The sequence below is a fragment of the Nematolebias whitei genome, chromosome 19 (assembly GCF_014905685.2).
Source record: "Nematolebias whitei isolate Nwh7 chromosome 19, NemWhi1, whole genome shotgun sequence".
Lineage (NCBI taxonomy): Eukaryota > Metazoa > Chordata > Actinopteri > Cyprinodontiformes > Rivulidae > Nematolebias > Nematolebias whitei.
This window is the reverse complement of record NC_056516.1, coordinates 24,323,687-24,350,530: the sequence shown is the minus strand read 5'-3', so window position 1 is coordinate 24,350,530 and position 26,844 is coordinate 24,323,687. Positions and strand designations below refer to the sequence as shown.

Here is a 26,844-nt window from a genome sequence, read left to right as displayed (position 1 = left end):
TGGGGCCACAAAGACAAATTGACTCCAACCATGATGCTCCTAAACTAGACTGGACCAATTCAACTGGGATTTTCAAGAAATCGTGAAGATGGGAATTGGCACTGGATTTATTTCCCAGTCAAATCAGTTCCATTTGAGTCACTAGATAAAGTAAAATAAAAACTACTTGTTTAGTTATTTCTCATGTCAACAATAAAACATTTCATACGGTGTAAGTTTATGACAACTAAAACATTTGATAATAACGCAAAATCTTCGAAATGAGCGAATATTCATAAGTCATGCAATAAAATGCTTTATAACCAGCACTATCTAATGACACCACTCTTTTTTTACCCACTTCTTCCTTCCCATGTTGCGGGGGTCATCGTTGCCCATATCCAGCAGTCACTGTCAGAGAGGGACACCTGGACAGGTCTCCAGTCCTTCACAGGGACACAGAGACAAACAATCATTCTCACTCACACTTAAGGACAATTTAATCAGCCTAACATGAATGTTTTTGGTCTGTGGGAAGAAACCGGAGTACCTGGAGAAATGAACATGAGAACATGGTTGTGACAGCTTCTTCTTGTAATCTAATTTTGAATTGTATTGTACAATTTTTGATCATGTTTATTTATTTATTCATTCATTCCATTTCAGTTAAAACAAGACTTATTCCATACAAATAAAATAAGATACATATAAAATGAAAGGCAGCAGCAGAAGAACGAATTCTTATCATTTCTGCCCCTTCTAAACAATATCAATTCAAAACAATCTATTCAAACAAAAATGTTAATTTTAAAAAGCACTGTGTGGTTTGAATATCTTAAATTAGAATTTCTATGCATGCGGTTGTTGTTTATCCCTCCTCATGTCTTACTTTCAGTGTCCCAGAGAGGATCCTCAAGGATTCCCAGAATATCTCAGCTTCACTGTCCTACAGTGTAGAGGAGAAATCATTAAAGATAAAATAAAAAGACAATGTTCTCCTGTCAAGGTTATTGTTATCTGCTGCTCCTGATCGGCTTGCAGAGTGAAATCCCTGCCGCTCACAAGTTTAAACACATGCAGAGATTTAAAACTCAAAGAATAAGTTCAAGTAGGTTTTAATGTCATTTGCATCCCATGTGGTACATGAGGTGGAATGAAATTGTGTACACAGGGTCCCAGTTACATCCAACAATAGAAAAAATGTCAAGTATAAAAAGAGTAAATAAGGATCTAAGATTTTGTCGCAATTGAAAGTTTTTAAAGGCAGAACCCAAGGATGCAGGCAGGACTCTGGAGACTCAGTGGTTAAATAAGAAAGCACTTTTAATAAACACAAAAACAAACGGCTGTCGAGGCAGCAAAACTTACATTACTGAGACACGTAGAGAATCACAAGGAGGCACTCAGGAAACAACAAGGACTCAGGAGGATTACCAGAAGAATACATGGCGATGCCCAGACCAGGAATAACACCAAGACACAGACTTATATACAAACACTGACGAGGACTAAACACAAAACACCTGTCAGGCTCACAGGTGTGGGAAAAGGGAAATCACACGAGAGGAAACAGGACAGAGACACACCACTAGAGGAAATATCACCACAGATATAAACTAAGTTAATACGCTAAACACCAGTAGTGCAAAACACTACACAGAACAACAGCAGCACGAACATGAGTCAGTGTGAGCAGATGAGTACGAATGAATGAATACAGCAGCACGAGATCAGCAGCGTGGATAATCAGCAGCATGACCAAAGATGCATTACAGTGATTTTTTTTTCCTCCCACAGTGATTATACTGGTTAGAGATTTATGAGTCGAATAGTTTCAGGGTAGAAGCTGTTCCTCAGTCTAATGGTTCTACACTTAATGCTCCTCAACCTCCTGCCTGAGGGGAGTGGGGCAAAAAGTGTGCGTGCTGGGTGAGTGGGGTCCTTCATGATGCAGGTGGCCCTCTTCCTGCATCTGAAGGTGTATATGTCTGTGATGGTGGGGAGGTTGACTCAAAGGCTAAATAAAACACCTTTTAAAAAGGTCTAACAGAAGTCTTTGGTATTCTAGTAAGGAAAAAGAACATCTGACTCAAGTTTATGCAGATTTTGTATTTAGGTGTTTGCTTTTTTGTTTACTTGATTTATACCAGTTTTTCGTTTCCATCTGTCAATGAATCACAAAAACAAAAGTGTTGTAGAAAAACTTTTTGATTTGCCTAAACGTCATTAAAAAAGTTGACAAAGCTTTCACAGGAACTCTTCAAATGTGGTGACGCCCACAGAAACACAAATGACTATTCTCTCTGTCTCATTGCTCATTGATAAGACAAACATTTTTCTGATTATTTTTATGATTGGCACTCTATAAAAAATGTTACAGACTATGGACTTCAGTTTAAAGTTATTTCTTTCAGAACAGACATTTATATTGCACACATGCTTCCTGAAATGTGGTCACATCTGGCTTTAAAACATAACGGGCCAACGCCAAACTCTTATAGATGATGCCACAACAAATTAAGTTCACTTTCCATGTACTGGAAATGTGTATTAAAGGTTCTGAGAATACAACTGTATTGAATTATGAGTGAAACAAGACTTGTATCATCTTGAATCAAAGATTCGAACATGAAAGTACCAAACACATGCAAACTGGCAGGATACAAGGAGGATATCATGTTCCACAGGAGAAATGTAAAAATTTAAACATTTTGCGCATGAGTCACTTTGGTTGTGGCACTTGTCACATATGACTGATTTATTGTCGATTTTTATTTTGTTTCAGGTTATAAAGACTTATCATCACGGCTATCATTTTCATCTGAAGTTTGAGGAAAACAAAATGTCAGAGGTTGACTTTTTTTTACTTTTAATAAAATGTGCACGTACAGAACGTCATGCAACAAGGAATTTCTTCTCTCTGTGATATAATCAGGAAAACATTCAGATCCTGATTCACTCATGACAATAAAAAAATAAACCTGAAGGATTTTTCCTTCATTTCTCGAGTCAAGGCACAGCTTTCTCCCTGGGCTGTTCTTTTGCAACAGCAGAGCTCTTCTCTCATCTGTGTGCTCACATACCTGACCTGTCATCTTTTGGCAACAAAAAAAAAACTATGATAAAGTTTGACATCATCATAATTCTTTAAGTATCTTGTTGTTGTTGTTTTTATTTTTTGTCCACTGAAAACTCTTCTGAGTCCAGATCCGTTGTACAAACTGAGGCAAACTCTCCCACAGCCTTCCTTCACTCTGCAGATAAACGTTATCCACCGAGCGTGAGACCTTGAAAGTTCCCTCTGCTGTTGTCTGTCTCTAATGATATCCATTACACTGTTGTGGAAAATATGCTCCTCGCCCTCAGGGCAACCATCCTGCTCGGGCACAGGTGAGCATATCTCAGGTGCATAAACATCCTGCCTGTTGTTTCCCATTCTGCTTGGAGAGTCGCAGAGATAATTACAGGCCCTGCATTCCTTGAAGGGATGCGTATCGCCTGCCTTATGCTGAGAAGGGATGGAGCTGCTATACTGAAATGTTACACTCTAGTTACTGTGAATGACTTTCAGCTACTAGCATGTCAAATATTCACTCAGTATCAGTAAATGTGCTGCTGTTGTTCAGTGTATTGTTTCTGTACTATTAACGCTTATACTGTAGTCTTAGTTTAGCGTATTTCTTAGATCTTATTACCGTTTTTCTTTACAATTTATACTTTTGTTAGATGTAAATGGGACCCTGTGTACACAATTTTGTTCCACCACATGCGATGAGAATGACAATAAAGAAACCTTGACCTTAAAACTGACTGGATGTAGTCATTTTTATGTTTACTAAGGTGAATTAGCTGTGGTGGCCATCTTCAACTAGACTGGCTCCAAAAGGTTTCTGCCCTTTCCTTCACTAAATTAAACGTGTCCAGAGCCACAAAACCTGCTACAATTGTCATTAACAACTGGTGGCCCATGGGCCACTTTAAGTTTGTTAGAGGGGGCTTTTCTGGCCAGTAGGCATGAAATTATAAAACTAAAAACATCAGATGATTGTTAACATTTACTGATATTTTTACATTTTAAGGCAAAATAAATGACTGGGCTCCTTCCACCCACCCACCCATCATTTTTACCCATTTCTTCCTTTTTGGGTTGCAGGGGGCCACTGGTGCCCATATCCAGGTCGCAAGTAGAAAACTGGATCCTTGTAAAGATTTATATATATATATATATATATATATATATATATTGTGGCGTAATTGAGTATCCTACTATGAAGAAATAAAGCATAAAGTTAGAGTATAATTTACTCTGTGTATTAGTACTAGTATCTGCATATTTGCAAAGGAAATTACAGGAAAACTGCTAAAACTAAACTAGTCATTTTGTGTTGTGGGTATAACATCCTAAAAAAATTCAGTTTTATGTTAGTTTTGGTCAAAACGTGAAAAAGCCGCTGCGGGGGGACCAAAGAGCCACATGTGTCCCCAGAGCCACAGGTTGCAGACTCCTGGTCTAGTGATTAGTTTGATGGTTGATGAGATCGTTTGTTAACCAATACACAGAAATGATTTCAAATAATTTAACAAATTTGAACAAAGATCCCAAGTTCTCATGTTAGCACTCAGAATATGTGTTAAAGCTTAATTTCAGGTACTACCACATTAAAAATAAAACTGTCAATGTCTGTAAAAGTTGCTGAATTATGATAATTTGTTGTGTGTTTTTAAGGTCACATGGTTGTAGCAGCAATCTAAAATCAGGTTGACTCCGAACGTTATGTCATGTTCTGTTGTGTGGTTGGACCCAGGCTGCAGACAGGACTCGGGAACTCGAGACTACGGTAAAAAAAAACATTTAGTAATATAAACAAAAAAGGCTAACATGGCAGCAAACTTACATGAACGAAGGGAAGACACAGAGGGAGACAGGAGCATGATGCCATACAGGACAATCCACGGACAGGGCAGCAATAAAGAAACACAGGATATACAGACCAACGAGGGGATAAACACAAACACCTGATGGACGACAGGCGGCAGAACCAGGAGCTGATCACCTGAGGGAGAAACACTGAAGAGGGCAGATGACACAAGGATCACAAAACACACAGATCCTCTCATGTTAAGTTGTAGAGGTGCACACAAAGATTGCATTCTGCAAATTTCATTAAAATTCATCCAGTGGTTCATGATGTATTTCAGCAAGCAATAACGTCATCCTTCACCTTTTGGCAGCAGAAAATAAAACTACCAAACAAACGTGCAATTTTAAAGTTCAAAATAAAACTTACGAAACTGTAAGTGAGTTTATAATAGCAACAACAACAAAAAAGCTCTTGTGTTTACAGTCCTGGTTATTAGTTTTTTAGCTCTTAAAGCTTGAGTAGGTTTTAGTGATTGTCAACTGTTGGAAACATTTTAAGCTTGATTTGGCTCGTTTCGTTATTTTTGTACAAAATGTTTAGAAACGGGCCAGTAAAGACTCTGAACTAAACACCAGTGTCCCAATGGTGCAATCATATAAAACGCTGCAAAGAATTTGGGAAGCGTTCCATATCTGCCATTAAATCTGTAAAGTCAACATGGAAAGATATGATCACAGCTCACAATCAGGCCTCGACGTTTCTCACCTGCCTCGCAACGTTTTTTTCATCCTGACGGTTCTTTCGATGATGAATTATGTGTAAGTCCCGTGAAGCAATCAGGAGAAACTGAAAACAAATATCTCTATTTTAATGGGTGTGAGTCAGCTACAACATGTCACATCCTGGATGAGACTTTCCAAACTATACTTTTCCATCAGGTAATTGAGACTTTAAACCTCCCTATGCAATGATTGCTTCCTTCAAAAAAATAAAAAAAACCTCAAAAATCCTAATTGTTTTCATTGCTGTGTGAATATGATTCAACATCACTCTGTCAGTATTTTAAAGATGTACACTTGAGTTGAGCACTGTTATCAGCATGAAATCATTGTACAGGTTGTGTTTGAATAAAAGACTGGACTGAACTAGTTTTAAGTCACATTGTGACGAAGCTAAAGGTCAAGAAAACAGGCCTTGATTTATTGCTTCTGACCAGTTCTGCCCCGTAATGACTTCTTGTCTGTCTCCAGCTTCTCATTACTCACCAGCTGACGTTACCTAAATTCAACAAATGCACAGGTTAACTCTAAAGAGATGTTCTCATCTATGTTGTCACTATATAAACAGCATAGTTCAGAATGATGCACTGGAAAATGCTCTAAGCTCATTTGATGCTTATTGAAAGTAAAATCAAAATATATGCCTTCATGAAACTAAAGCTACTGACTACATGAATTCAACCACGAAATGTTTTGAATGACATTTTTCTTTATAAATGTGTCTCCAGGGTGTCCCTGTCTAGATAACCTTTGATCCCGTTCCTTTGTAACCTCGAGGTCTTGGTGTCCTTAACAGGAATGTGCATCAGAAGGATCTCACATCCTTGTCCAAGAATTCTGGGAATGAAAGAAACAACAAGAGTATTTACACAGGGTTAAATAAATGGACTTCCCAGGAGGAATTCAAGGCCAGCAAGAAGCTTCAGGGGACAAACATGTTGTATGTGACATTAAAATACCTTTTCTAAAAATGTAAAAAGGATAAAAGTCATTTGTTTTAGTCTCAGGCTTTCCTGTCAAATGAAACAATTACAAGAATGTGGCTCTTTGATTTGATTGCAGCCGAGTCTTAAAAATTAATGCACATATTGTTGCAACATGTTATGCTAAAATCATTTTACTTCTTTTCATTCATAATACATACAAAACGCATACACAACAAGAAAGCCAAGGTTTGTCAAGAAGATAAATATTACAGCAGAACTTCAAGTTAAGTAATTTTACAACAACGTGGATCAATATTATCTGGAGACAAGGTGTATCTAAACTTAATTATTAACCGTCTGCATTCAGCTGTAAACTGATTCTGTGATTCATCACTAGAACATCTTGTCCACAGATAAAAAATAAATAAAATTTAAAAACAGCCTTTTCTAAAACAGAGTAATGTCTCCCTCTAGTGGCTAAAAGACGTACTGCTTTGTTGCGTTTGAGACGTTCAGTAAAATACGGCTATCTCACCACGCGTTTAAATAAACATTTTTAAGAAAAGGATAAAAAACTGACACTTACATACATATCATGTACATGCGGAAAGGTTTTGTACCACTGTGTCGCTGTTGTGTTCTCAATCCCCTGTTTGTTTGTAAATTCGGTTCAATAAAGTTTTTTTTTTTTGTTCAAACTCAGACGTCTCCAGCGTCTATTGCCATGGCAACGACGACCCGCTACAGTTGGCTAAGTTTGGAGCTAATAACAACCTTGTTCGTACGACGTCTCGGCACATAAATCTATTTAACAAACAAACTTTTGAGAAAGTGTAAATCAACATCATGGCAGGCGAGCAAAGCGCGTTTGAGAAGACGTTTTCTTTTAGTCCTTTACCCACGAAGAAGTTCTCCTTCCAGCAGGATGGAGACACCCTGGCGCTTTTCATGAAATGGTGATGTAAAAGACAATGTGTCAAACTTATTCAAACAAATTCAAACTTATGCCAAACAAATTATCATTTTGTTTAATTATAATTTTATTTTCAATTGTAAAAAATATATAATAATAATTTGTATGACTCATTTGTAAATGTCTATTGTTGTCCTTGTTAGCCACTGTTGTCATCACTCAAAGGTCTCTCTTGTAAATGAGTCCTCTTGGGACTAACCTGTTTAAATAAAGGTTGAATGAATGAATGGAACTTGAAAGCAAGCTCGTGAGCTGACATGTCTCCAACAGACTGTGTTTTTATTCAGGTCCATGCTGGGGAGGGTTTCAGCTCAGTCTTACAGCTTTGACAGCAACTTCTACCCTTACAGCTGTGAAAAGTTTGCTCTGGTAAGATGAACTCGGTCTGCTTGTACATTTAAAAATAAAGCTAAAAAATGTGTTCGTCTAGTGTTTTTGTGTGTGAATGTCCCTGATGCCAGTCTGCTTTTTCCTCCAGTGTTTCTTCAGGGACCCCGAAGTGGTTTCCAGTCTGAGAAACCCCGAGACTAAAATCTGGATACCTCTTGGTGTGTCTCCAAGATAGCCTTTTCTCACTACCAGAATTTAGATCTGATGAGCTGTTTTGTGTTATGTGCGTGTTTCAGACAGACCAGTGTTATCTGTCAGTGTGGAGCTCGTGCCGTGCACTCAGGTCTCCATGGAGCTGTTCGATCCCATCTACTCCTGCGGCATCCTGAGGCCTTCTGGGCATGTGGTTAAATGCTTTCATGATTTTAACCCAGACTATGATGAACTCAGACAGGCGAGCCTCTCTTCCTTTGAGCTATCAATCTGTTCTGATGCAGAGTCAGTTCAAGCCTTTGTTGCTTCTTCCAGATGTTACAGGACGAGGATTCTGAGCACTACTATGCAGTCGGGAAAGCGGGACGAGAAGAGTTTCTGTTTCGCCTCTTCAAGCACCTGTGCCTTGGAGGAGAGCTCTGTCAGTACGAGGACACCATTGACCCCTACATCAGCACCACAAAGAAAATATACAAAGACCTAATTAGGTAAGCACTCTGCGGGCGTACATGATAATCTATTTTAAACAGAAATATGTAAACATATATATCCAGTATGTGCACTCATGAGTCAGAAAATCTTTTACAGTGTGCAGAAGGATGCAGACACAAAGAGGATAAGTGTTGTTTCCACTGTGCTCAAAGTGTGTGCCCATGTAAGTGACCACTTCAATACCTCACCTACATGACATGGACAAGATAGTTCATGAAATCCACCAAAAAATAACTTTCCTTGAGCATCACTGAAGCTAAAACACTTTTCAGTTGAGAAAAAACATCTAATATCAGATAAATGAACACTGATCTCCACCACCCAGAAAGGAAGAAGAAGGTATGGATGGATGGATATTTATTGGCACCCATATCTAAACTAACCTGATGATATAAAATATAATAAAAACAAAGTACAACAGTATTATTTATATAAATCTTCAACTCTTCTTAAAACTTAAATTCACAAAAGGTTGGAACGCATTTGTTACGCATCACCACTGACAACCTGGTAATGTGGGCCGGTGTTGTGCCAAAAATTGATTGGCTGCCAAATGGCGGCCACGGGAGCGTGCACGGGAGAACTTTAACAAGAATTTAACTAGATTAACACTTAAAAACAGTTATTTGTTTGCTCAAAATTATGGTAAAGGTGTGTCTCAGTCTAACTTTTACTTAATAAATGCACTTTGACGGTGAAATCATCTGTATTTCAAAACCCAATCCGCAGAAGCGGCAGGCATGCACAGAGGGACGAGCCTCTGCATTTCTTCAAAATTTAACAAGATAACCAACTAAAAACAATTATTTGTTTGCTCGAAATTATATCAAAGGTGTGTCTCAGTCTAACGTTTGCTTAATAAATGCAGTTTAATGGTCATCCAGGACATGGTAAATTCAAAAAAGTTCAAGAAAAAAAACAAGAAAGTATAAAGTATAATAAATAAAGTCCCGTTGTTTTTGTCTTGAACTTTTTTTAAGTTGTCATTTTAGCCACGTTTACCTATTACATGATACAACAGCATGCCATACAGCTACTACTACTCTGCTGCCATCTAGTGGGTGAAAATGATTCTGATCAAAAAAAATTTTTCTGACAGAATGAATGAAAACGGTCATATCTCAGCCAAAAATTGGTTTATAAATATGGGAAAAAATCCATAAATATGTTTCTTCGGCCTATAAGTCGCAGGGCGTGTAAATTATGCAAAAAAACGTGACTTATAGGCCAAAAAATATGTTTTGTGCCTTATCAACCCCATAACATCATAAGCACTTTGTGTTTGAACTATTTGCCCACAACAATCTGGATGATACCTGCTTTTAATTCTGAATAAAAATGGGTTCATAATATTCAGAAAAGAATTCCAGTTTTGCCACGTTATATTACCAGATGTTCCACATTACAAGTGTGTTCTTTTGTCCTCTTCTTGTTTGCTACTTCTATCTAAGATCACAAAAAAGTTCAATCATGTACTCTGGACAGTTTCTTACTACTTAATACGACAGATCCTTGAATGAAGGACGAAACAGTTCTTACAAAAAAGAAACTGTCCAGATGACATGATTGAACTTTTTTGTAATTTATTCACCTGGATAACTGAGCCTACTGGTACTTACCTTTTTCCCCCTCCTGTCTAAGACTTACAGAACAGTTTAGTTGGCATTGCATTTGATTTCAAATACTTTGTTTCAACAATGTTCCGTTAATTTTATGATTTAAATGAGAAAAATGTTTCCTTTTGGCTCTTAATTACATTTGATAAAGTTTCCCAACTTTACAGAAACACATTTGTCACGCAGGAACCATTTCCACACATATTTTTGAACCCTCTGTGTTGTTTTATCACCTTTAGGACGAGTCTGGACGATGTTTCCCTGGGATTCGAGAGGAGGATCAGACATTTGCCTATTTGATCGTGGACCCTTTGAAACGACACGTGACCTTGTTCTTCCACTTCTACGGTGTGGGAAGCGTCACACTGTGATGATGAAACGCTGGAAAACATCCTGTTTGATGAAGCTCAAACCTGGAGCAGTAACTCACCCCATCCAATGCAAGCAACACCTCAAACAGAAGTCTGTTATTGTGTGGAGAGAGAACTATTTTAATGTGAGATAATACTGAAAATAAAAAAGGCTCTAAAAGCAGTGTACAGTCCAAAGAGCTTTATTGAAACAAATAAATTAATAAGTTAGTGATCTAACTTCATCCTCAGCAGAAACACATTTTTGTACCTTTTCAAAAGATCAAATATAGATTAGATTTGGAAAAAAAAAAAAAAAAAACAGCGGCACATTTTATTCAGCCAATTGCTTCTTCAATTGGCCTTGGAAGACTTCGTGTAGCTTTTCGCTTATTGCTTGATCGATTCGTGCTTCGTTTGAACAGCAGTTCCAACAACCTACAGTAAGAAAGCAGCTACAGAGCAATGAAGTTGGAATGTCAAACGGCAGCAAGTCAGTGAGAGGTGGACGGATGGTAGAACGTCACAAAGAGATAAGAGAGCGTGCAGATTGGTTCATGCATAGCATTCAGTCGTTAACTGTTTCTCCTAATCAGTTTCCTAAACTAGCGCCCCCTAGTGGCCTCAGAGGTAGTTGTGTGGAAGCCGTACTGATCTATGCAACATGCTTATGAAAGGACACATGCCTGCAAAGTTTCCTGCGATGCCTCCGGCTTCCACATCTGAAGGGTGATACGGTACTGTGTGAGGAGTGTGTTTATGTCCACGGGTACAGTGATATGCTGAACATACAGTAACACTTTCTGAAAATATCAACGTTGTACAGCAGCTGTAAGAGAGTCGATCTTTAGAACATTTCCCAAAGTGTTCAATTAAAGGTTTTGCAAAAGATAAAATAGAAGCATTTTCATGTTTTTCTATGAAATACTTCTCTTCCGAGTGTGAATGTGATGGAGATAGAAAGCCGCACCACTTCATGTACACGAGGGCAAAGAAGGCACAGATTATTTCTTTCGTGTTCTTAAAATTTTACACAACAAAATCCTTATGTTGCTGTTTTTTTCTCCTTAAAACTGTGGCCACCACGACACAACATGCAGTACAGTGATGTCACATTAATTATGAAGCTCTACATTCTAGGTAGCGTTGAAGAAACAGCTCTGTTCGTTCTACTGATGCCTCTGATAAGCAGACATCTTTGCTATAATTCATCGCAGAGAATTAAGCTACCAAACGTTTCCCAATGAAATGACTGCAAAACGTGTACAAAGCGGAAAGCTCGGAATGACATTTTACTCCTGATGGCAGCAAGAACTGCCAGACTGAGTGAGGAAGTGCATTCACGGGTTCAAAGGCTCCCTTCAAATGGGAAAGTGGAGCACCTGTCGGCTGACGTGACTGAGGAAGGAAGAACTCGACTGATTACTTAAAAATCAGATGCAACTGAATTATATGTTAAAATGTGTTTTACATTCACTTTATCAACCAAAATCATGAACAAACCCAACTTTTGTCTTGACAGGGCGCACAAGATCAAGTGCATGAAAACAAGTACAGTAAAGAAATCGCCCAAATGACAAAACTAAATTAAGCACAAACAAATTGTTGAGTTTTATCAAGTGCCAAAGTACTTAAGTACAAGAATTGCTTTCATTCTTCATGTGTGCATTTGAATACCCTCGTTTTTTTTGTTGTTTTTTTGTTGAGCAAACATCCCCGAGAGGTTAAAGTCAGTAACACTTTTAGGTACGCTCTTTGAAGTGTCTCGGTGACACGTGCGTCGATGAGGATAATTGTCCTTCCTCACGCATTGTTCGTTTTCAAATTGCACCAAACTGGCTGTAAAGTTTCATGAAAGTGCACGTGGCATCCGACAAAAGGAGGGGTTGCGAAGTATTACAGACATCCTGAATCAGCTGATGTAGTAAACCTGACCTGAGGATAGATATTAAGTGAAGAGAAGCAGTGCAGAAAAGTGTCACAGCTGAGCACTTTAGCTCAGAGGTTAAGGAGTGATGAGTTTGAAGGCTGCAAGACAAGGAAGTTTAAAGGTTTTGTCAAAAATGTACATTCTGGCTTCCAAATGCTCAGTTTGCACAGTAGCCTTGGAAATCCTGCAAAACACAGACTTAGGATTTGTGAAAGAGAGCTGTTGTTCTATTAATCCTAATCAATTAGGAACATTCCATACTTGGATGCCAACTTAACTGGAAACACAGTTTTTTCTTTGTTTTGTTTTGGGGGGTTTTTTGGTTGTTTTTTTGCTGGTGGGCTTGTTGGAGACCACAAGTCTTGACAAGGGAATATAAATCATAGCTGTAATTTACAGACCAACACGAGTCACTATTGTACCGTATTTTCCGGCGTATAAGTCGCATCAGTAAAAAAATGCATCATGAAGAGGAAAAAGACATATATATTATGCGTCACCGCTGACCCGTTTAGTTTATTATGCATTTATTTAATGGTCAAAACTGCTTCATTTTGCCTGGGTGGTGTGGCACCATCCATCCACCCATCCATCATGACTGAAGCTGCAGGCTCTCCAGCATTCCTCCGCCTGCACCAGCTGAGTGAAGCAAGCGCACACGGGAGGACTCGCTGTTGCAGTTCTTAGAAATTTCAAGCGTCAGTGAAAAGTTGCATTATGAATATGGATAAAAAACATATACAAGTCACTTTGGCGTAGGCCTGTCACGATAACAAATTTTTCTGGGCGATTAATTGTCTCAGAAATTATTGCGATAAACGATAATATTGTTTGAAATTTAACAATAATTAATTGTCAAATTTTAGAAATGTTGATTTGTTTTGGGTGTAGTACCTTTTTTGACCACCTGATGGCAGTACAAGACAGTTTGAAACAAAGGATGGATAGATGAGCAGCATGTCTATTTAAGAAACATGGGAGGGAGGGCCCTTGACGTGACATGGGCTGACATGGTGACGTTTGGTGATTTTAGATCGTTAGCATAGCATTTTTCACACAAAGCTTTTAATTAAAAATCAGTAAACAAGTTCTCAGCTTCTTTTTGCAGAGAAAAACAACTTTTTATATGAAGGAACGGGTTTCAACCGTGAATTTTGGAGCTCCACAAGACGGAGGTTTATTCCCGAGGTCGGCCTGTTAGCTTAGCTCGTAGCTTATCTTCTCAACTTAGCTGCTTTTAACAATCCAAAAATGCGATTTTGGATGGTTAGAACAGATTTTAAAGAGAAAAGAGAAAGGGAGGGGTCAGTGAAGAGCATCGGAGTTGAGCTTTTTGTCATCCAGTGTCTTCAGAAAGAGAGAGACAAGAAGAAACGATACAGCCGGTAAATGAAAATTATGTTGATAATTTTCATTCATCATGCAATTAATTGATTTATTGTTTATCGCGACAGGCCTGCTTCGGCGTATAAGTCGCAGGACTGACAAATCTATGCACAAAACTGCGACTTATATGACGGAAAATACGGTAGTTGTTTTTTGGGGGCAAATAAAGTAGAATTTAACTTCCCTTGTTTGAGTGCGTTGTGTTGGCTGCCAAACCAGGACCAAGGGAGCACATTCTTTAGGTGGCGATGGCTTCATCAGTGCTTCTCGTTTTGTGTTCGTCAAGGCATTGAGAACTGTGTTGCCATATCAAAATATCACCTGTAAAGTACTGAACAAATGACTGGTATATTGGCTTTAGACAAACAAATCTATGTTGATTCAAACAGCCAAACAAAAGGATGACGTTGAAGAAAAAAGATGCGATTCCTTGACGTTTGCAGGTTTGAAAGTAGTATATACAGCATGATGTTATTAGCTGCGATGGGTTCAGTAGTCAAGTTTTTGTTCATCACTTTCTCCGTTCTCATCCAGTGAGTTGAGAGGCGTGTGCGGTGAGCAGCTTTGGCTGAGGCTCCTCGTCGTGTGGAGCCCTCTGGCAACCGTTATCTTACCAGCTCTGGAAACATTCGCTCCAGGTAAAGGGTCGAGGATGCAGATCAGAAAAGGAGGGAGGAGCAATCAGAGAAGGTAGGTGTAAAATAAAGGGAGCGCAGTTCTGTTTGGCTGCTCGGAGAGAGGGCTCAGCCTAAAGGAGGACATCCTGTCAAAGGTTTCTATCAGTCAGCTCATTGTCACTCCAAGTTATCGCCCTCAAACCGGGAGATGTTCAGTGTGTTAGCAGAGGGGAAGAGGTCTTTGTGGTCCGTGGGGCTGTTGTAGTCTGACGTCAGGTCGGGGTCCAGGAGGGAGGACAGGGTGGCGTGTGATGAGCCTTTCTTTAAGCACTGGGAGTAGAAGTTGAGCATGAGGTCCAGCTTGCTTTCTATGGACTGCACCTAAATGAACACAAACACTGGACTGTGTGAGATCGTTAGCCAAAAGTAGCCCCAGTAATCCCAAATCAAACTCGCTCTCTTTACCTGTTTCTCCACTTTAACTACACGTCCCATCATGCTTAGCTCATCCAGCGGGTCCAGTTCTGGCGGTGTCTTTTCTCCCTTTTCAGAACGCGCCTTTTTATCAGGCTGAACGGCTCCTCGCCCAATTATCTGGTCCACCCTTTTTACACAAACAGAACAACGTTCAGTGAATATGATGAAAAAATACAGCGTAGTTTGGTATACTCAGTCAAATACTGATCTGAGGCCTAACTATCCTGCCCTGTTGACCAATCAGCTGGTTAGTTCTTTGAAAGAGGGGCCTAAAGAAATGTAAGGTGAAAAACATTAGAAGTGTTGTTACACAGACAAACAAAATAAAGAAAAGTGTAAATACAATCTTCTCTAAAACCCCAAAATTTGGATTTGAAAGCAAGTATTTTTATTAGGGATGCACAATATTATTGGCATGGTATCATATCGGCCGATATTAGCGTTAAAGTTAAATATCGGACATGGGCCATTCCATCAAAATAATTCACTGATATAAAAGACACTGTTTTTGTATGACAACCCAGTAACACGGATGCCTGTAGCAGCAGCACAACGTGATTGACGTCACACGCGTCTACCTGATCTGATCACGGCGGAGGAAAATTCAAAATGTCGGTGTGGAAGTTTTTTTTTGTTGGTGAGTATGTCAGATTCCAAAGACGTTTGGACTACGTTGAGCCTCGCTACATGGTCCCCAGTCAGAGATATTTTTCCGACGTAGCCTTACCTGAGTTACAAGCCGTCATTTCCGACATCATTGAGAAGCTAATAGCCCATAGACCTTGGATGAGTTTTACCACAGACATTTTGACGTCGTGTTAGCCCCGTCAGCATGATTAGTCTTACAGTATAATGGATAGACAAAAACTTTGAACTTAAAAAGACGTCCTTCATGCACAGGAGTGCAGAGGATCCCACACTGCAGCGAGGAACCTGGAACAAGCCTCCACAGGTGAGACAGCATCACAGGTGACTAATGCTAATAAATAACATTTAACACTTTTCATTTAATATAAGTTAAAGCGCTATGCATATCATATGGCTGTTACTGAATATATGTCACCAGCTCCTACAGCTGTGACACAATTTTTGTAGCAAATAAGCCTAAATAAGAGGGTTATGTTCTGACAAAGGAATGTATATAAAATATTGGTATTGGTTATCGGCCAAATAAGTTTTAACGTATCGGCATATCAGATATCAGCCCAAAATCCAATATCGTGCATCCGTATTTTTTATGAAACCAACCTCACAATTCATCAGATAAAAGTTTAGCCTTTTTAACACAGCAAACCCCTTAAAAAGCAGTTAAAAGTGAACAGAGATTTGATGATTTTTAGATGTGGAATGATACAAAAGTTTCATAAAGAGAAAGTACTTTCTTTAGATGGATGAGGCCAAAGTTAGAGATGTTAAGCCATGCTACACAGCACCATTGTTGGTGAAAGACAGTGGTGGAGGGCTGATGATTTGGGCTTGTTTTACAGTCACAGGACCCGGGCATCTTGCAGTCACTGAGCTCACCATGAGTTCTTCTGTACACTCAAGTATTTAAGGGTCAAACGTGACGAAGAAGCAGAAAACAAACCAAGGAATTGTCTTGGTCTGGTCTAGACCTCAACCCAGCTGAAAGCTCAGTAAGTTAATGGAATGTTAGAACAGTTATCAATAGTTAGGGCAGATAAAATAATGGAAAAGGTAATTACTTGAAGTTATTCCTCCTAAAGGTTGCTAAACACAATAATAAATAAAGTGATGCACTCAACTTGTCCTACACTGCTTCATCAATTTGATATCATTTTACAAATCACATACAAATGCTGCAATATTTCACAGACAATGTTCATCTAAGGTTGTTCTTATGGTCTTTAGACCTGAGAAGGTCAGGTGGTTTGGTATAGTATTCTGATGTATAAAATAATATAAATAATATGAGTCACTTTTTTAACAGACTGCTTCTTTCAAACTAAGACTTTCACCTTTCCACAGTTCAGATAAAGCATCAAACTGGTGCGGGGAACCCACCTCATCTGTAAGCTCTTGATGCGGCCCAGCATATCCAGGTGTCCTGCTGAATACTGCTCGATGACATCCTTCACGTCATACGGACGCAGCGTTTCTTTGAACTTCCTCTTGGCCACGAGGAACTTCAGGATTCTACAAACACAACACACTCACGGTTATCACTCGTGAAAAAGGCCTGAACGCGCACGCCGACGCATATGGAAGCCCCGTAAACCTTTGGAAAAAATGCAGGAGAAGGAAGATATCAAACACTTCAGCCCACCGTGTGAATAACAAGATTAATTAAAGCCAGCGTGACCTTATCATTCACAAACAGGCCCATAAAGGAAGCATTCAGAAGCCTACTAAACCATGCGGATATATTGGGAGGATGAGAGCGTCTCTCAGAGACATTTTATTATCAGTATTTGCTGTTTCAGCAATTAGCACATTTCCGCAGATACGAGAACGCACACCTCTATTCTCCCCCCGTTTCTGCTCTTTTGTCATTGTGACAGCCACGTTGGACCACAGCTGCTCCTGCTCCCCAGAGCACATAGCTCATAATCACCACCCACACCCCAGTGTGGGGGAGTCACACTGAGGACTGTTAACCCAACACCACCATACCAGGTGAACAAATCCCTGACAACATCTTGCGCCAGAGAGGCTGTAGAGTCGCGTCACGCTGAAGGGAGTGAAGGATGTGGAAGTGATAAGAAGAAAGTAGAGGAAGGATGTAGCTGATACTTCAGCTCCTTCTTCCCCGAACCAGAGAAGCACGACACTACAATTTGACACAGAATATAAATTCACTCAGTCTATTTCTCTTTGAAATGACCAGAGAGTTCAAGATGCTCACAGAAAGTCCTTTGGGACATAAGAAACAGAAAAAAATTCATTAATCCATTATTTGCTTGTTGTTTTTTGTGGTTTCTGTTTGGTGAACCAGAAATTTGTGAATGCGGTCTCTGGGCAGAATCTTCTCTACCTAGAGTTGTCTGTCATTTCCAGAAAGCTTAGATTATTAAAACAAATAAGAGCATCATTTCAGACAGACATTTAAATCAATAAATCAGGTTTGGAGTTGTAGCCAATGCGTAATTTTGTTTGTATTTTCTCGCCGCTCTTAGGCTAGCAGGCACAGCAGCTGATTTACGTAGGAGGCATAGCTAAGTGCTGATTTGTGGATATGATATAGTCGCAGAACTCTCATCGGTGCCCTTTTTAACACAAAGAATGACTATGGTTCAAAAAGCATCTCCAGGACCTGAACACACTGGATTTTGTAACCGTTTGCGAAGCAGTCGGTAACGATGTGCTCGGCTCAATGGAGTGGAACGAGGACTTTAGCTGTTTACTAAAAACTGGTGAGTGAAACCAATTTATTTATTTATTATTGGCTAATTATAGTGCTGAGGTTTTACTATGGTGTTGTAGCCTATCTTATTGGACTTGCTTGTTCTTATTTTGTTACCATTCGCACACTTTTTGCATGATTTGCTGAAAGTTTTATCTTGAATTATTTGCATTTGCCGCTATTCACACATTTTGGCTTAGTCTGAGAGATTATAACTGATCTTTTTGGGTGTATAAACAGTGTTCAATTTGTAAACCAAAAGATGACGGAACACAAATAACGTGTGTATGTGTGTGTGTGTGGGTGGGGGGTGTCTGGGGATCCTCCCCATAGAAATTTTTTAATAAAGTAGATGCCATTTCCTGCATTCTTGTGTATTTAAACGGGTTGTTAAACATCTACTTTTACCTACATTTGTAAACACTTGATTCAATAACTATTTTAAAGAACAACAAGATGTAGCCTGACCAACAGCTCTCCTTGTGTGAATAGAGCACGTTACGCTTCTTTCAAGCATCCTCGCACTTGCTCCAGTAATATCTCCAGCGCCACTGCCTTCATGTGATTCACTTCTCAGTTGTTTAGTTGCACAATGGGAAGACTGTTTTTAATTAAAGTAAATTGGACTGTCTTTTCAACATTTTCAGTGCTGTTATTATGACAATGTGGCGCCTTAATAACGTTGTCATGTTACATACATGACTTATGTAACATGATTACCCATCAAACAATTCTCTTGTATTTTTAATAAATAATCAAAGTTTTATTAATGACCCACTTAAATTGTAAAACTGATTTACAGATTAGTTGTGCTGTTTAATTATATTTTTGTGTTTTTAACAAAATTGCCCATGACTTTGAACTTTTAGGGATGGAGATGGTTTTAAGGGTAGAAGCAGAAATGCTTACTTGAAGGGGCAGCTCTTATGTGATATTAGGAAGTTCGTAAGTGGCTGTTATGTTTAAAATTAGTGTTTATGTAATTATTTTCAGATTACATCTCCAATATAGATTTTATTTGTTCAAGGCAATCATATTTGTTCATAACTTTATTATTAGTAAGCCTGAGAGTTACTGGATCCAAGCAAGCAGTTACCGGAATGCACCCAGTCAAAATAAGAGATCTCCCGGATCCTGTTCCAGCAGGATCTGGCTCAAATTAAGCCCTGAGTATAAATAAAGACCTCAGTAGGATGTATACTGTATGGTTGTACTGCCAGTTAAGTACATACAGTATCCACTTGTGAATGTTGCTTTAGATAGAGCCCAAAAAGAGTCTTCACAACTGTTTTGTTTACGGGGCTGAGAAAGGTAACAAAGGCCCAGTTGGGATCGTTAAGCTCTGTCTGTACGAGTGTTGTCAGAAGATTTAGAAAATGGGCAAAGTAGAGGAAAAAAAAGTCATCTATTTTAAAAAGTGGGTGATGTGACAACTTATGAGAAGGGTTCTTTTCTGAAACAACCATCCTAACCTTTGCAGAACGTGCATTAAAAGAACACTCGTTAGAGGACGAGGTGCAGGTGAAGGAGGAGAGCACTGAGAGGAGGAGGTCCACAGCTGGTGCTATAGCAGCCATCAGCGCACTTCTCCTCTTCCTCACGCAGCACTCTGCTTCTTGATGACTTCTGCATTTGGAGTATTTTTGCAAGCAATATTTTCTTAATTTGCAGGTGGGTGCAGATTTTTTCTTGCCAGGGTGGGTCTCAGGTGTGGGTTAAGGAAAAGGTTGAAAGGGAGTGAATCCTCCGAGGGTTTCTTCAAAATGCTGACTCTCCCCTTCCTGGTCACTAAAATGGCTGTAATAACACAGAGTCAGGTTTCAGCATCCCCCACCTCTTTCTAGACAATTTCCAGTCACTGTGCAGTACAGTTGGCATGGCTAACTAAAAGAGATCATAGCTTCCCAGCGTGAGGAAGTTGAGATGTAAAAAACCCAGTGATGGCTGGAGGGAGAGGAAATGTCAGCTGTGCCCCCAAAATGCTTGCAAAGCCAATGCAAACATTTTTGCAATTCAGCAAAGGTGGATCCCAGATAGTCTCCAATGGCAGGTTTTATCTGGGAATTAAAAATGACTATACTGCTGACATGAAGCCAAGGTGGGCCAAGAAGGATGGGCCACTGCTGGGACGTGTCTGATTCCTTTTAGATTTAACTCTGTGCCTGCTAAGTGGAAAAACTCCAACCCACAGGCCAAAGTGTAGAATAGATGGATGTAAAACACAAAATTAAAAGGGGATTAAAATATTGCAGCTACAAAAACATGGAGAATACTCATAATCCAATACATAACTGGAACACATGTCCAAATAATTTATTTAACAAAGTAAGCACTTCATCAAAGACTGCAAGCTTGCACAAACTGTGCACATGGAACAGTGCAGTGAACGCAAGCGTTGCTTTATTCTCATCATCTTCTCTTGCTGCTTCCGTACGTAAACACAACACCATCCACATTTACTCAGGCATCGCAGACACTGATAAACCACATGCGTCCAAAGTGAAGTGTCAGCACTAAAGCCTTCCTGCACTTCCCTGACATCGATCATGAGCCGTGCTGAAATGCTGCACACACGTGTGTGTGTTAACACACTGAAAACACCTGCTGTTTACACACCTGCACTATCTATAGGAACTCCCTTCCTTCCTATTGTGTGCAGCGCAGAGCAGCTGGGGTCAGAGCTATCTGCTGAGTCAAGCGCAAACCTGAGAAGACAATATAACGTCCTGTTAGTGGCACCAAACTGTCGCACAAAAATATATCATGGCACATCCCTGCAATGGTAAACATGTGCAGCATGTCTGCACATTTATTATAAATGTATTTGGTCAAGTCATCAAAATTACAATGTAAATAAAGTTAATGTTAAATATTAGATTCCTCTGGGACTCCTGGTTGTCCTCAAATCATTTCAAACTATTTTTCAGGACAACGTTAATTTCTAATGCGTATGCAGGACAGCTTCTTCCAAGACCATCATGTATACTGAACGCCGCAGACAGCGTCACGCTGCCTTGAGAAATGCTGTGAGCTTTGAGTGCTGACGTGAAACAGAGACATTATAAACTGCTTTCATCAAACCCCTCAGGGGGCCGGCCCAGCACCAACACCAGATGTTTGCTAGCAAATGTATTTTTTTCTGCCACCATCAGTGAAAAACTCCAGTTATTCAGTGTGTGTATATAAGTGGCTGCATGTTGGGTGTGTAGCTGAGGGTAGAGTGTTTTGAGTTGCTTAGATTTTTCTACATAGACCTAAATCACTGAACGTTATTAAAGAATATGAAGTTCCTTTCAGGTGATCCCTTCTTCAGGGGTTGTCACGGCGAACGAACTCGCATGAAAGATTTGGTCATCGTTTTACGCCTTCCTGACGCAATCTGGGCTCGAATCCGCAACCCCAGGATTACAAGACCATGGCACTGACCACCAAGCTACCACAGCCCCTATTAAAGAATAAAATGAGTATTATTTTTTATTGAGAAAAAATATATATATTACACATTTCAGTACTGAGTGAAAGTATAATTCTGCTAAGTTTGTAGTCATGAAAATCAAAATCACATATTTTAAAATTAAAAAAACGTTGTCATAAAACTATTTTGTTATAATTGTTGGGTAGAAATAAATAAATAAACAAAAGAGCCAAGCACTGGTACATATGGGGAGACCGTAGGCTAACCAGGAACCCTGAGAAAATGAAATCACACGGACAGACTGAGGTACAACTAGAAATGATGTAATTGAGGATAAACCTGAGATGTGAATGAGAAAGTTTATATATAAAGGGCAGGGAAACGCAAAGTAAAAAGCAAAGTCAGCAAAACCACTTGACAGGAAAGCTGAACAAAGAACAGACTATCAAAGTAAAACAGGAAGTAAGAACTGCAAAACTGGCTTTGTTACTCGAAAATGTTACAACTCGAAGTAAAACATCCATCCGAACACCAAAAACAAAACCAGTCTTAACCAGAGAAAAGGGCAAAAAAGTCGAAAATAAAAGAACTTGACTTTGATCAAACTAAAAGGACATCAAGATTAATTCTATAAAAGCAACATGTTTAAAACTAAAACCTGAACAGAAAACCAATCAAGTAAAAATAAATAAAATCGATGAGCTGAAGCTGTTACAAAGAAATATACTGAAAGTCAGCAGTTACTGCTGCTTGTGAATAAATCTGAGAAAAATTATACAGTTCACCAACATTCAAGCACCACTACTACACATGTGCACAGAAAATAATGTAAAATATTTATGCATCTAACTCAGTGGTTCTCAAACACTGGTCCCTGGACCCCCGGGGGTCCACAAGCTGCTGCTTGAAGGTCCGCAAAAAATATATAATAATTGTTTTACAAGCACATAAATGTTTAAGAACCAATTAAAATACAACAAAATGTAGGAAATCACATCTGCTTTATAAAAAATAAAATAAATTCTGGGGGATGACACCCCCCAGCCTGCACGCTATTTGCATTCCGGCATCGATCATTTTACAGATTAAGTCCTGTTACTTGGTACGACCACTGCTCTTATGATTCTGTTCAGTTTTATGTAAATAATTTACTGTCATAATTTGAAGAAGTGGCGATACGTTTATTACTGTATGTTCATTAAGTGAAAAGGTAAAGTTTTAAAGAGGTTTTAAATACTGTTAATGTTCTCATAACTGTAATTTTTGGAAATTGAAATGAAAAATTGTGTTAATTAAGAGTCTTGAATGAAAACTACTCCATGTTTAAAAGTATAAACATTGTATTAACACTGTTAAAGAACAGGTCTCAAGTATTTATGTTACACAAATTTTTCCATTGCATTAAAGAGACAAATTGAAGAAAATTAGTTAATAAACATGAGGGTTATGAGGGGTCCCCGAACCCAAAAAGAATGAGAACCCCTGGTTTAGACTGATAATATTGCATTATTACAAAAGGTTGTGCATTTTCATCCATCCATCCATTTTCTTTTACCCGCTTATTCCATTTTGGGTCACAGGGGTCGCTGGTGCCCATGTCCAGCAATCACTGTGCGAGGGGCGGGGTACACCCTGGACAGGTCGCAAGTCCATCACAGGGCCACATAGAGACAAACGAGACAAACAACCATTCACTGTCTCACTCACACCTAGGGACAATTTAGAGTTACCAATCAGCCTAACATGCATGTTTTTTGGTCTGTGGGAGGAAACCGGAGCACCCGGAGAAAACCCACGCATGCACGGAGAGAACATGCAAACTCCACCCAGAAAGGCCCCTGGACCGGGGTTTGAACCAAGGACCTGCTCGCTGAGAGGCAGCAGCTCTACCAGTTGTGTCACCGTGCTGCCGGTTGTGCATTTTACACAACATATTTTTATTGGTTTTTAAAGTAATGCCTCAAAAAATGTTTTGTGGTATATCTATTAAAAAGGCACATTTTGTAAGGACGTCCTACAGGGTCACAGTATCCGAGCGCAACATCAGTTTGTACAGGAGTGTTTTGTTACAGGAAGAGATAACAGCATATCAGAATAACTCCTAATCACATTTTATTACAGTTGTCCTTGTCACAACTGAACAAAACCCTTGTCTTTGTTCAGTCACACTGCGATCTCTCATACTGTCCGTACCTGTGCGTGCACATCTAGTTGTTCTATCATGCCATCTCATGCATGACCACGCCAGTCGGGCAGACTTGCAGAGCCGACAAGGTCACATGAGAACTTACCGTGCCGGGTGGGGGGGGGGGCGGGTCTCAGTTACTTCTCAGTGGGCATTTCTACTCAGTCAGCTGAATCTGAATGAAATGATTGTACAACCAGTTTGCCTTTCAGTGCACCATGAGAAGCACCTCCAGTCTGAACACGCACAAGTGTCTTTAATCTGTCCATGACAAAGAGAACAGCACGTCCAGCTGGAGTGACGATCACTTGAAGCGTACACTTGACAAGCAAAAACCTTGTTGCTTCCATAAACTTAAGTACGGCCGTGTCCACACGGAAACCAGTTTTGTGACAAAGTAAATGTTTTGTATGTATGCACAGACATACTGTATATTTGGTTGTTTAGGCAGCCTAAACACAACCTTGGGAGAACTATAATATCATAGACCTGCCTCTAATCTTACACTGAGTGACCGAAGCATAAATACAGTAAAAACAATTACAGATTACAAGTTCATGTTTAAACTATAGATGCTAATTATTTCAGCTGTTTATTGTATTAATTCAATGAGCAGACAAGGCTGACTAACAATAGCATTGCCTTGAATAGCCCAGAGTTAAACCTCTTATTGTTACACCAAATAAACTAAGGTCAAAAAGGTGTTTTCATTACTTTATTGAACATTTTATATTAACAATATAAAAAAAAAGAAAAAATACAATACAGTAGTCCCTCGCTACTTCACGGTTTGTTTTTCATTTCCTATAGCGGTTTTTCAAAGTAAGATTGGACATGACATACAATTGGCTGATTGATGGATGAGCTACACGATCGGCATTACATTTTTATTTATAATAAATTATTTTAAAATATTTTGCACCTGTGTGCAGCCCAGAGCTGCAGATAAAGTTTCTTCTTGCAGCGTGTCATATCTCTGCTCTGCAGCTGAGAAGTGGGCGTGGCCAAGAGCACTGGCAGAGTGCAGCAGGAGGCAGAGAGCACAGATCATGACTTGCTGTGCTCTTTTAGAGCGTTCAGAGTTTAGAAAACATTGTTTAGAATATTGCAAGAGTGTGGGAAGGGTTTAAAGCAAATTTATATATAAATACTAAAATAAACTTCTACTAACTACTTTTACTATTATCCCTACTACATGGTTTTTCACTTATCACGGGGCTTCAGGGTACAGATCCCCTGCGATAAACGAGGGACTACTGTATACATAAACCACTAATTTAAAAAATGTGGGAAATGGGAATAGTTTTATAGGCCTGAAAAATATTTTAACCTGATGTTCTCTGACCATTGTGAGAAAAACCCTTTCCTCCAGTCGTCCCTCACTGGATACTGGGTCTGAAAAGTGTACAAGATGTCTGCGTATTTAGACTGACTCACCTCCCAGTTAACATTATCCTGCACTTGTGTGTTCTTGTAGCTTTATTAGACAAAGTAGAAGTTTCACTTCATTATAAGTTCAATAACAGAACTCAGTTTTTGCAGTTGCATTTTACATCCCTATCAGTTTGATGTTGTTGTGTTTACAGCTCGGACCATAGACTGTGCATAGAAATAATATTTCCTGTTTCTGGTGTATTTTTGTGGCAGTATTATGGCGCCACATACAAGCCTGGCATCAATACTATCGTGTTTGGATCGTGTTGTGAGGATGACCACCTTTCTCGAAATGGTAATGTGTTGACAAAGATATTTTGACAAACTAGAATGTTCCCGTGTGGACAAGGCATACGTCGTCACTAAAACTTCAATAAGATGCTATAGATGTCGTGACACCTCTTCTAGAGGCTTTTTTGTTTGTGAGACCAGGGGAAACACCAAGCAGGTTCTTGAAGTGTCTAATAAAGTGAATATGGATGTTATATATTTGCATCCTGTTGATGGAAGGACTCACCTGACAGCTCGTATCAGAGTCTTCACTGCTGGAATCACGTCCTCCATGGCCACGTCACAGTATGGTTTGTCTTCCACACTGTCTTCCCCAACTCCCTCCACTGAACACAAGGAGAAAATTAAAATAAAAGACAAAAGAAGAAAATATTTTCTTCTAAAGAGTGTAAATCAAAACTGTTCTGTTCCATTTACCATCTGCAGGTGGGCGTGGCTTGAGGCGAAGGGAGGTGCGGAAACGTGTGCGGTCGTTGAAGCTCCAGCTCTTCTGGACCTTTCCGGGACTGGTGGCTTCTGGGACGTTTTCCTGACTGGGAGATCGCCGTACACCGGAGCTGGGGGGAAGTGGTGACGCCTTGTTCCGGATGGTTTGGGATGAACGGGAATTGTTCATCCTGATCCGATCCCTGAAGCCCAGCTTGCTGCTGACAGTAAAGCTAAATTAATGCAACACATTCAGACACACTGATGTTTCTGGATGATGACATGCATCAAACTTTCTCATCGGTTGTATTGTCCACACAACATCTTTGAATGAAACTATGCTGTATTATTCTGGGGCTTGAGGAAATCAGCAGATTAGCAGCCTGAACTTGTTAGAAAGGAGGAGATTAGTGTTGGAAGGGTAAGAAAATTAAAGGTTTAATACCAGCCGTCACATAAACAGGAACACAAACAAGCTTTAAACTTAGCTGCAGTGAAGAAAAAACATTATTTTTGAACAAGCTGAGCAAATGCACTATTAAACACTGCTAAAAAACTGATTCTGCCCTGAGGAATTGCCTATTATGCCTATCTTAGCAACTGAATCAGCAAAATCAGCCTGAAACCTGATTCATAACGTGCAGCAGTGCAGAAATTGCCCACCTAACATCACAAAAACCACCTTAATACCTTCAGCACACTTCCAGGCACTGAAATGTTAGCTTCAGACAGAAGCCATACCAAAGCTGTCTCATTAAGTATTCACTCACAACAGTCCAAGTCAAGCAGATATGTGAGA

The 26,844-nt window shown here is 39.5% G+C and overlaps 2 protein-coding genes across 2 annotated transcripts in view; one reads left to right on the top strand and one right to left on the bottom strand.

Annotated features, from left to right (window-relative positions):
* Positions 1–7,392: 7,392 nt before the first annotated feature.
* On the top strand, positions 7,393–10,541 carry cfap300 (cilia and flagella associated protein 300). Its single transcript, XM_037692960.1, has 7 exons — positions 7,393–7,502; positions 7,807–7,888; positions 7,998–8,067; positions 8,146–8,303; positions 8,378–8,550; positions 8,651–8,717; positions 10,410–10,541. Exons 1-7 carry the CDS (start codon positions 7,393–7,395, stop codon positions 10,539–10,541), a joined length of 792 nt encoding a protein of 263 aa, XP_037548888.1.
* Positions 10,542–14,509: 3,968 nt separating this feature from the next.
* LOC119425691 (potassium voltage-gated channel subfamily KQT member 4) overlaps positions 14,510–26,844 on the bottom strand; it is a 69,384-nt gene continuing 57,049 nt past the window's right edge. Inside the window, exons 12-16 of the mRNA XM_037693234.1 lie at positions 26,037–26,266; positions 25,846–25,945; positions 16,956–17,087; positions 14,919–15,057; positions 14,510–14,834 (exon numbers count right to left, since the gene is read on the bottom strand). Of these exons, the coding sequence (XP_037549162.1) occupies positions 14,631–14,834; positions 14,919–15,057; positions 16,956–17,087; positions 25,846–25,945; positions 26,037–26,266 (805 nt within the window). The 3' untranslated portion in view covers positions 14,510–14,630. The remainder of the gene's footprint in view (positions 14,835–14,918; positions 15,058–16,955; positions 17,088–25,845; positions 25,946–26,036; positions 26,267–26,844) is intronic.

Excerpts from the sequence above, each read along its gene's own strand:
- cfap300 (XM_037692960.1), top strand. The coding sequence starts at position 7,393 with ATGGCAGGCGAGCAAAGCGCGTTTGAGAAGACGTTTTCTTTTAGTCCT. Across the intron at positions 8,304-8,377 it reads ACTATGATGAACTCAGACAG|ATGTTACAGGACGAGGATTC; the intron begins GCGAGCCTCTCT and ends TGCTTCTTCCAG. Across the intron at positions 8,551-8,650 it reads ATATACAAAGACCTAATTAG|TGTGCAGAAGGATGCAGACA; the intron begins GTAAGCACTCTG and ends AATCTTTTACAG.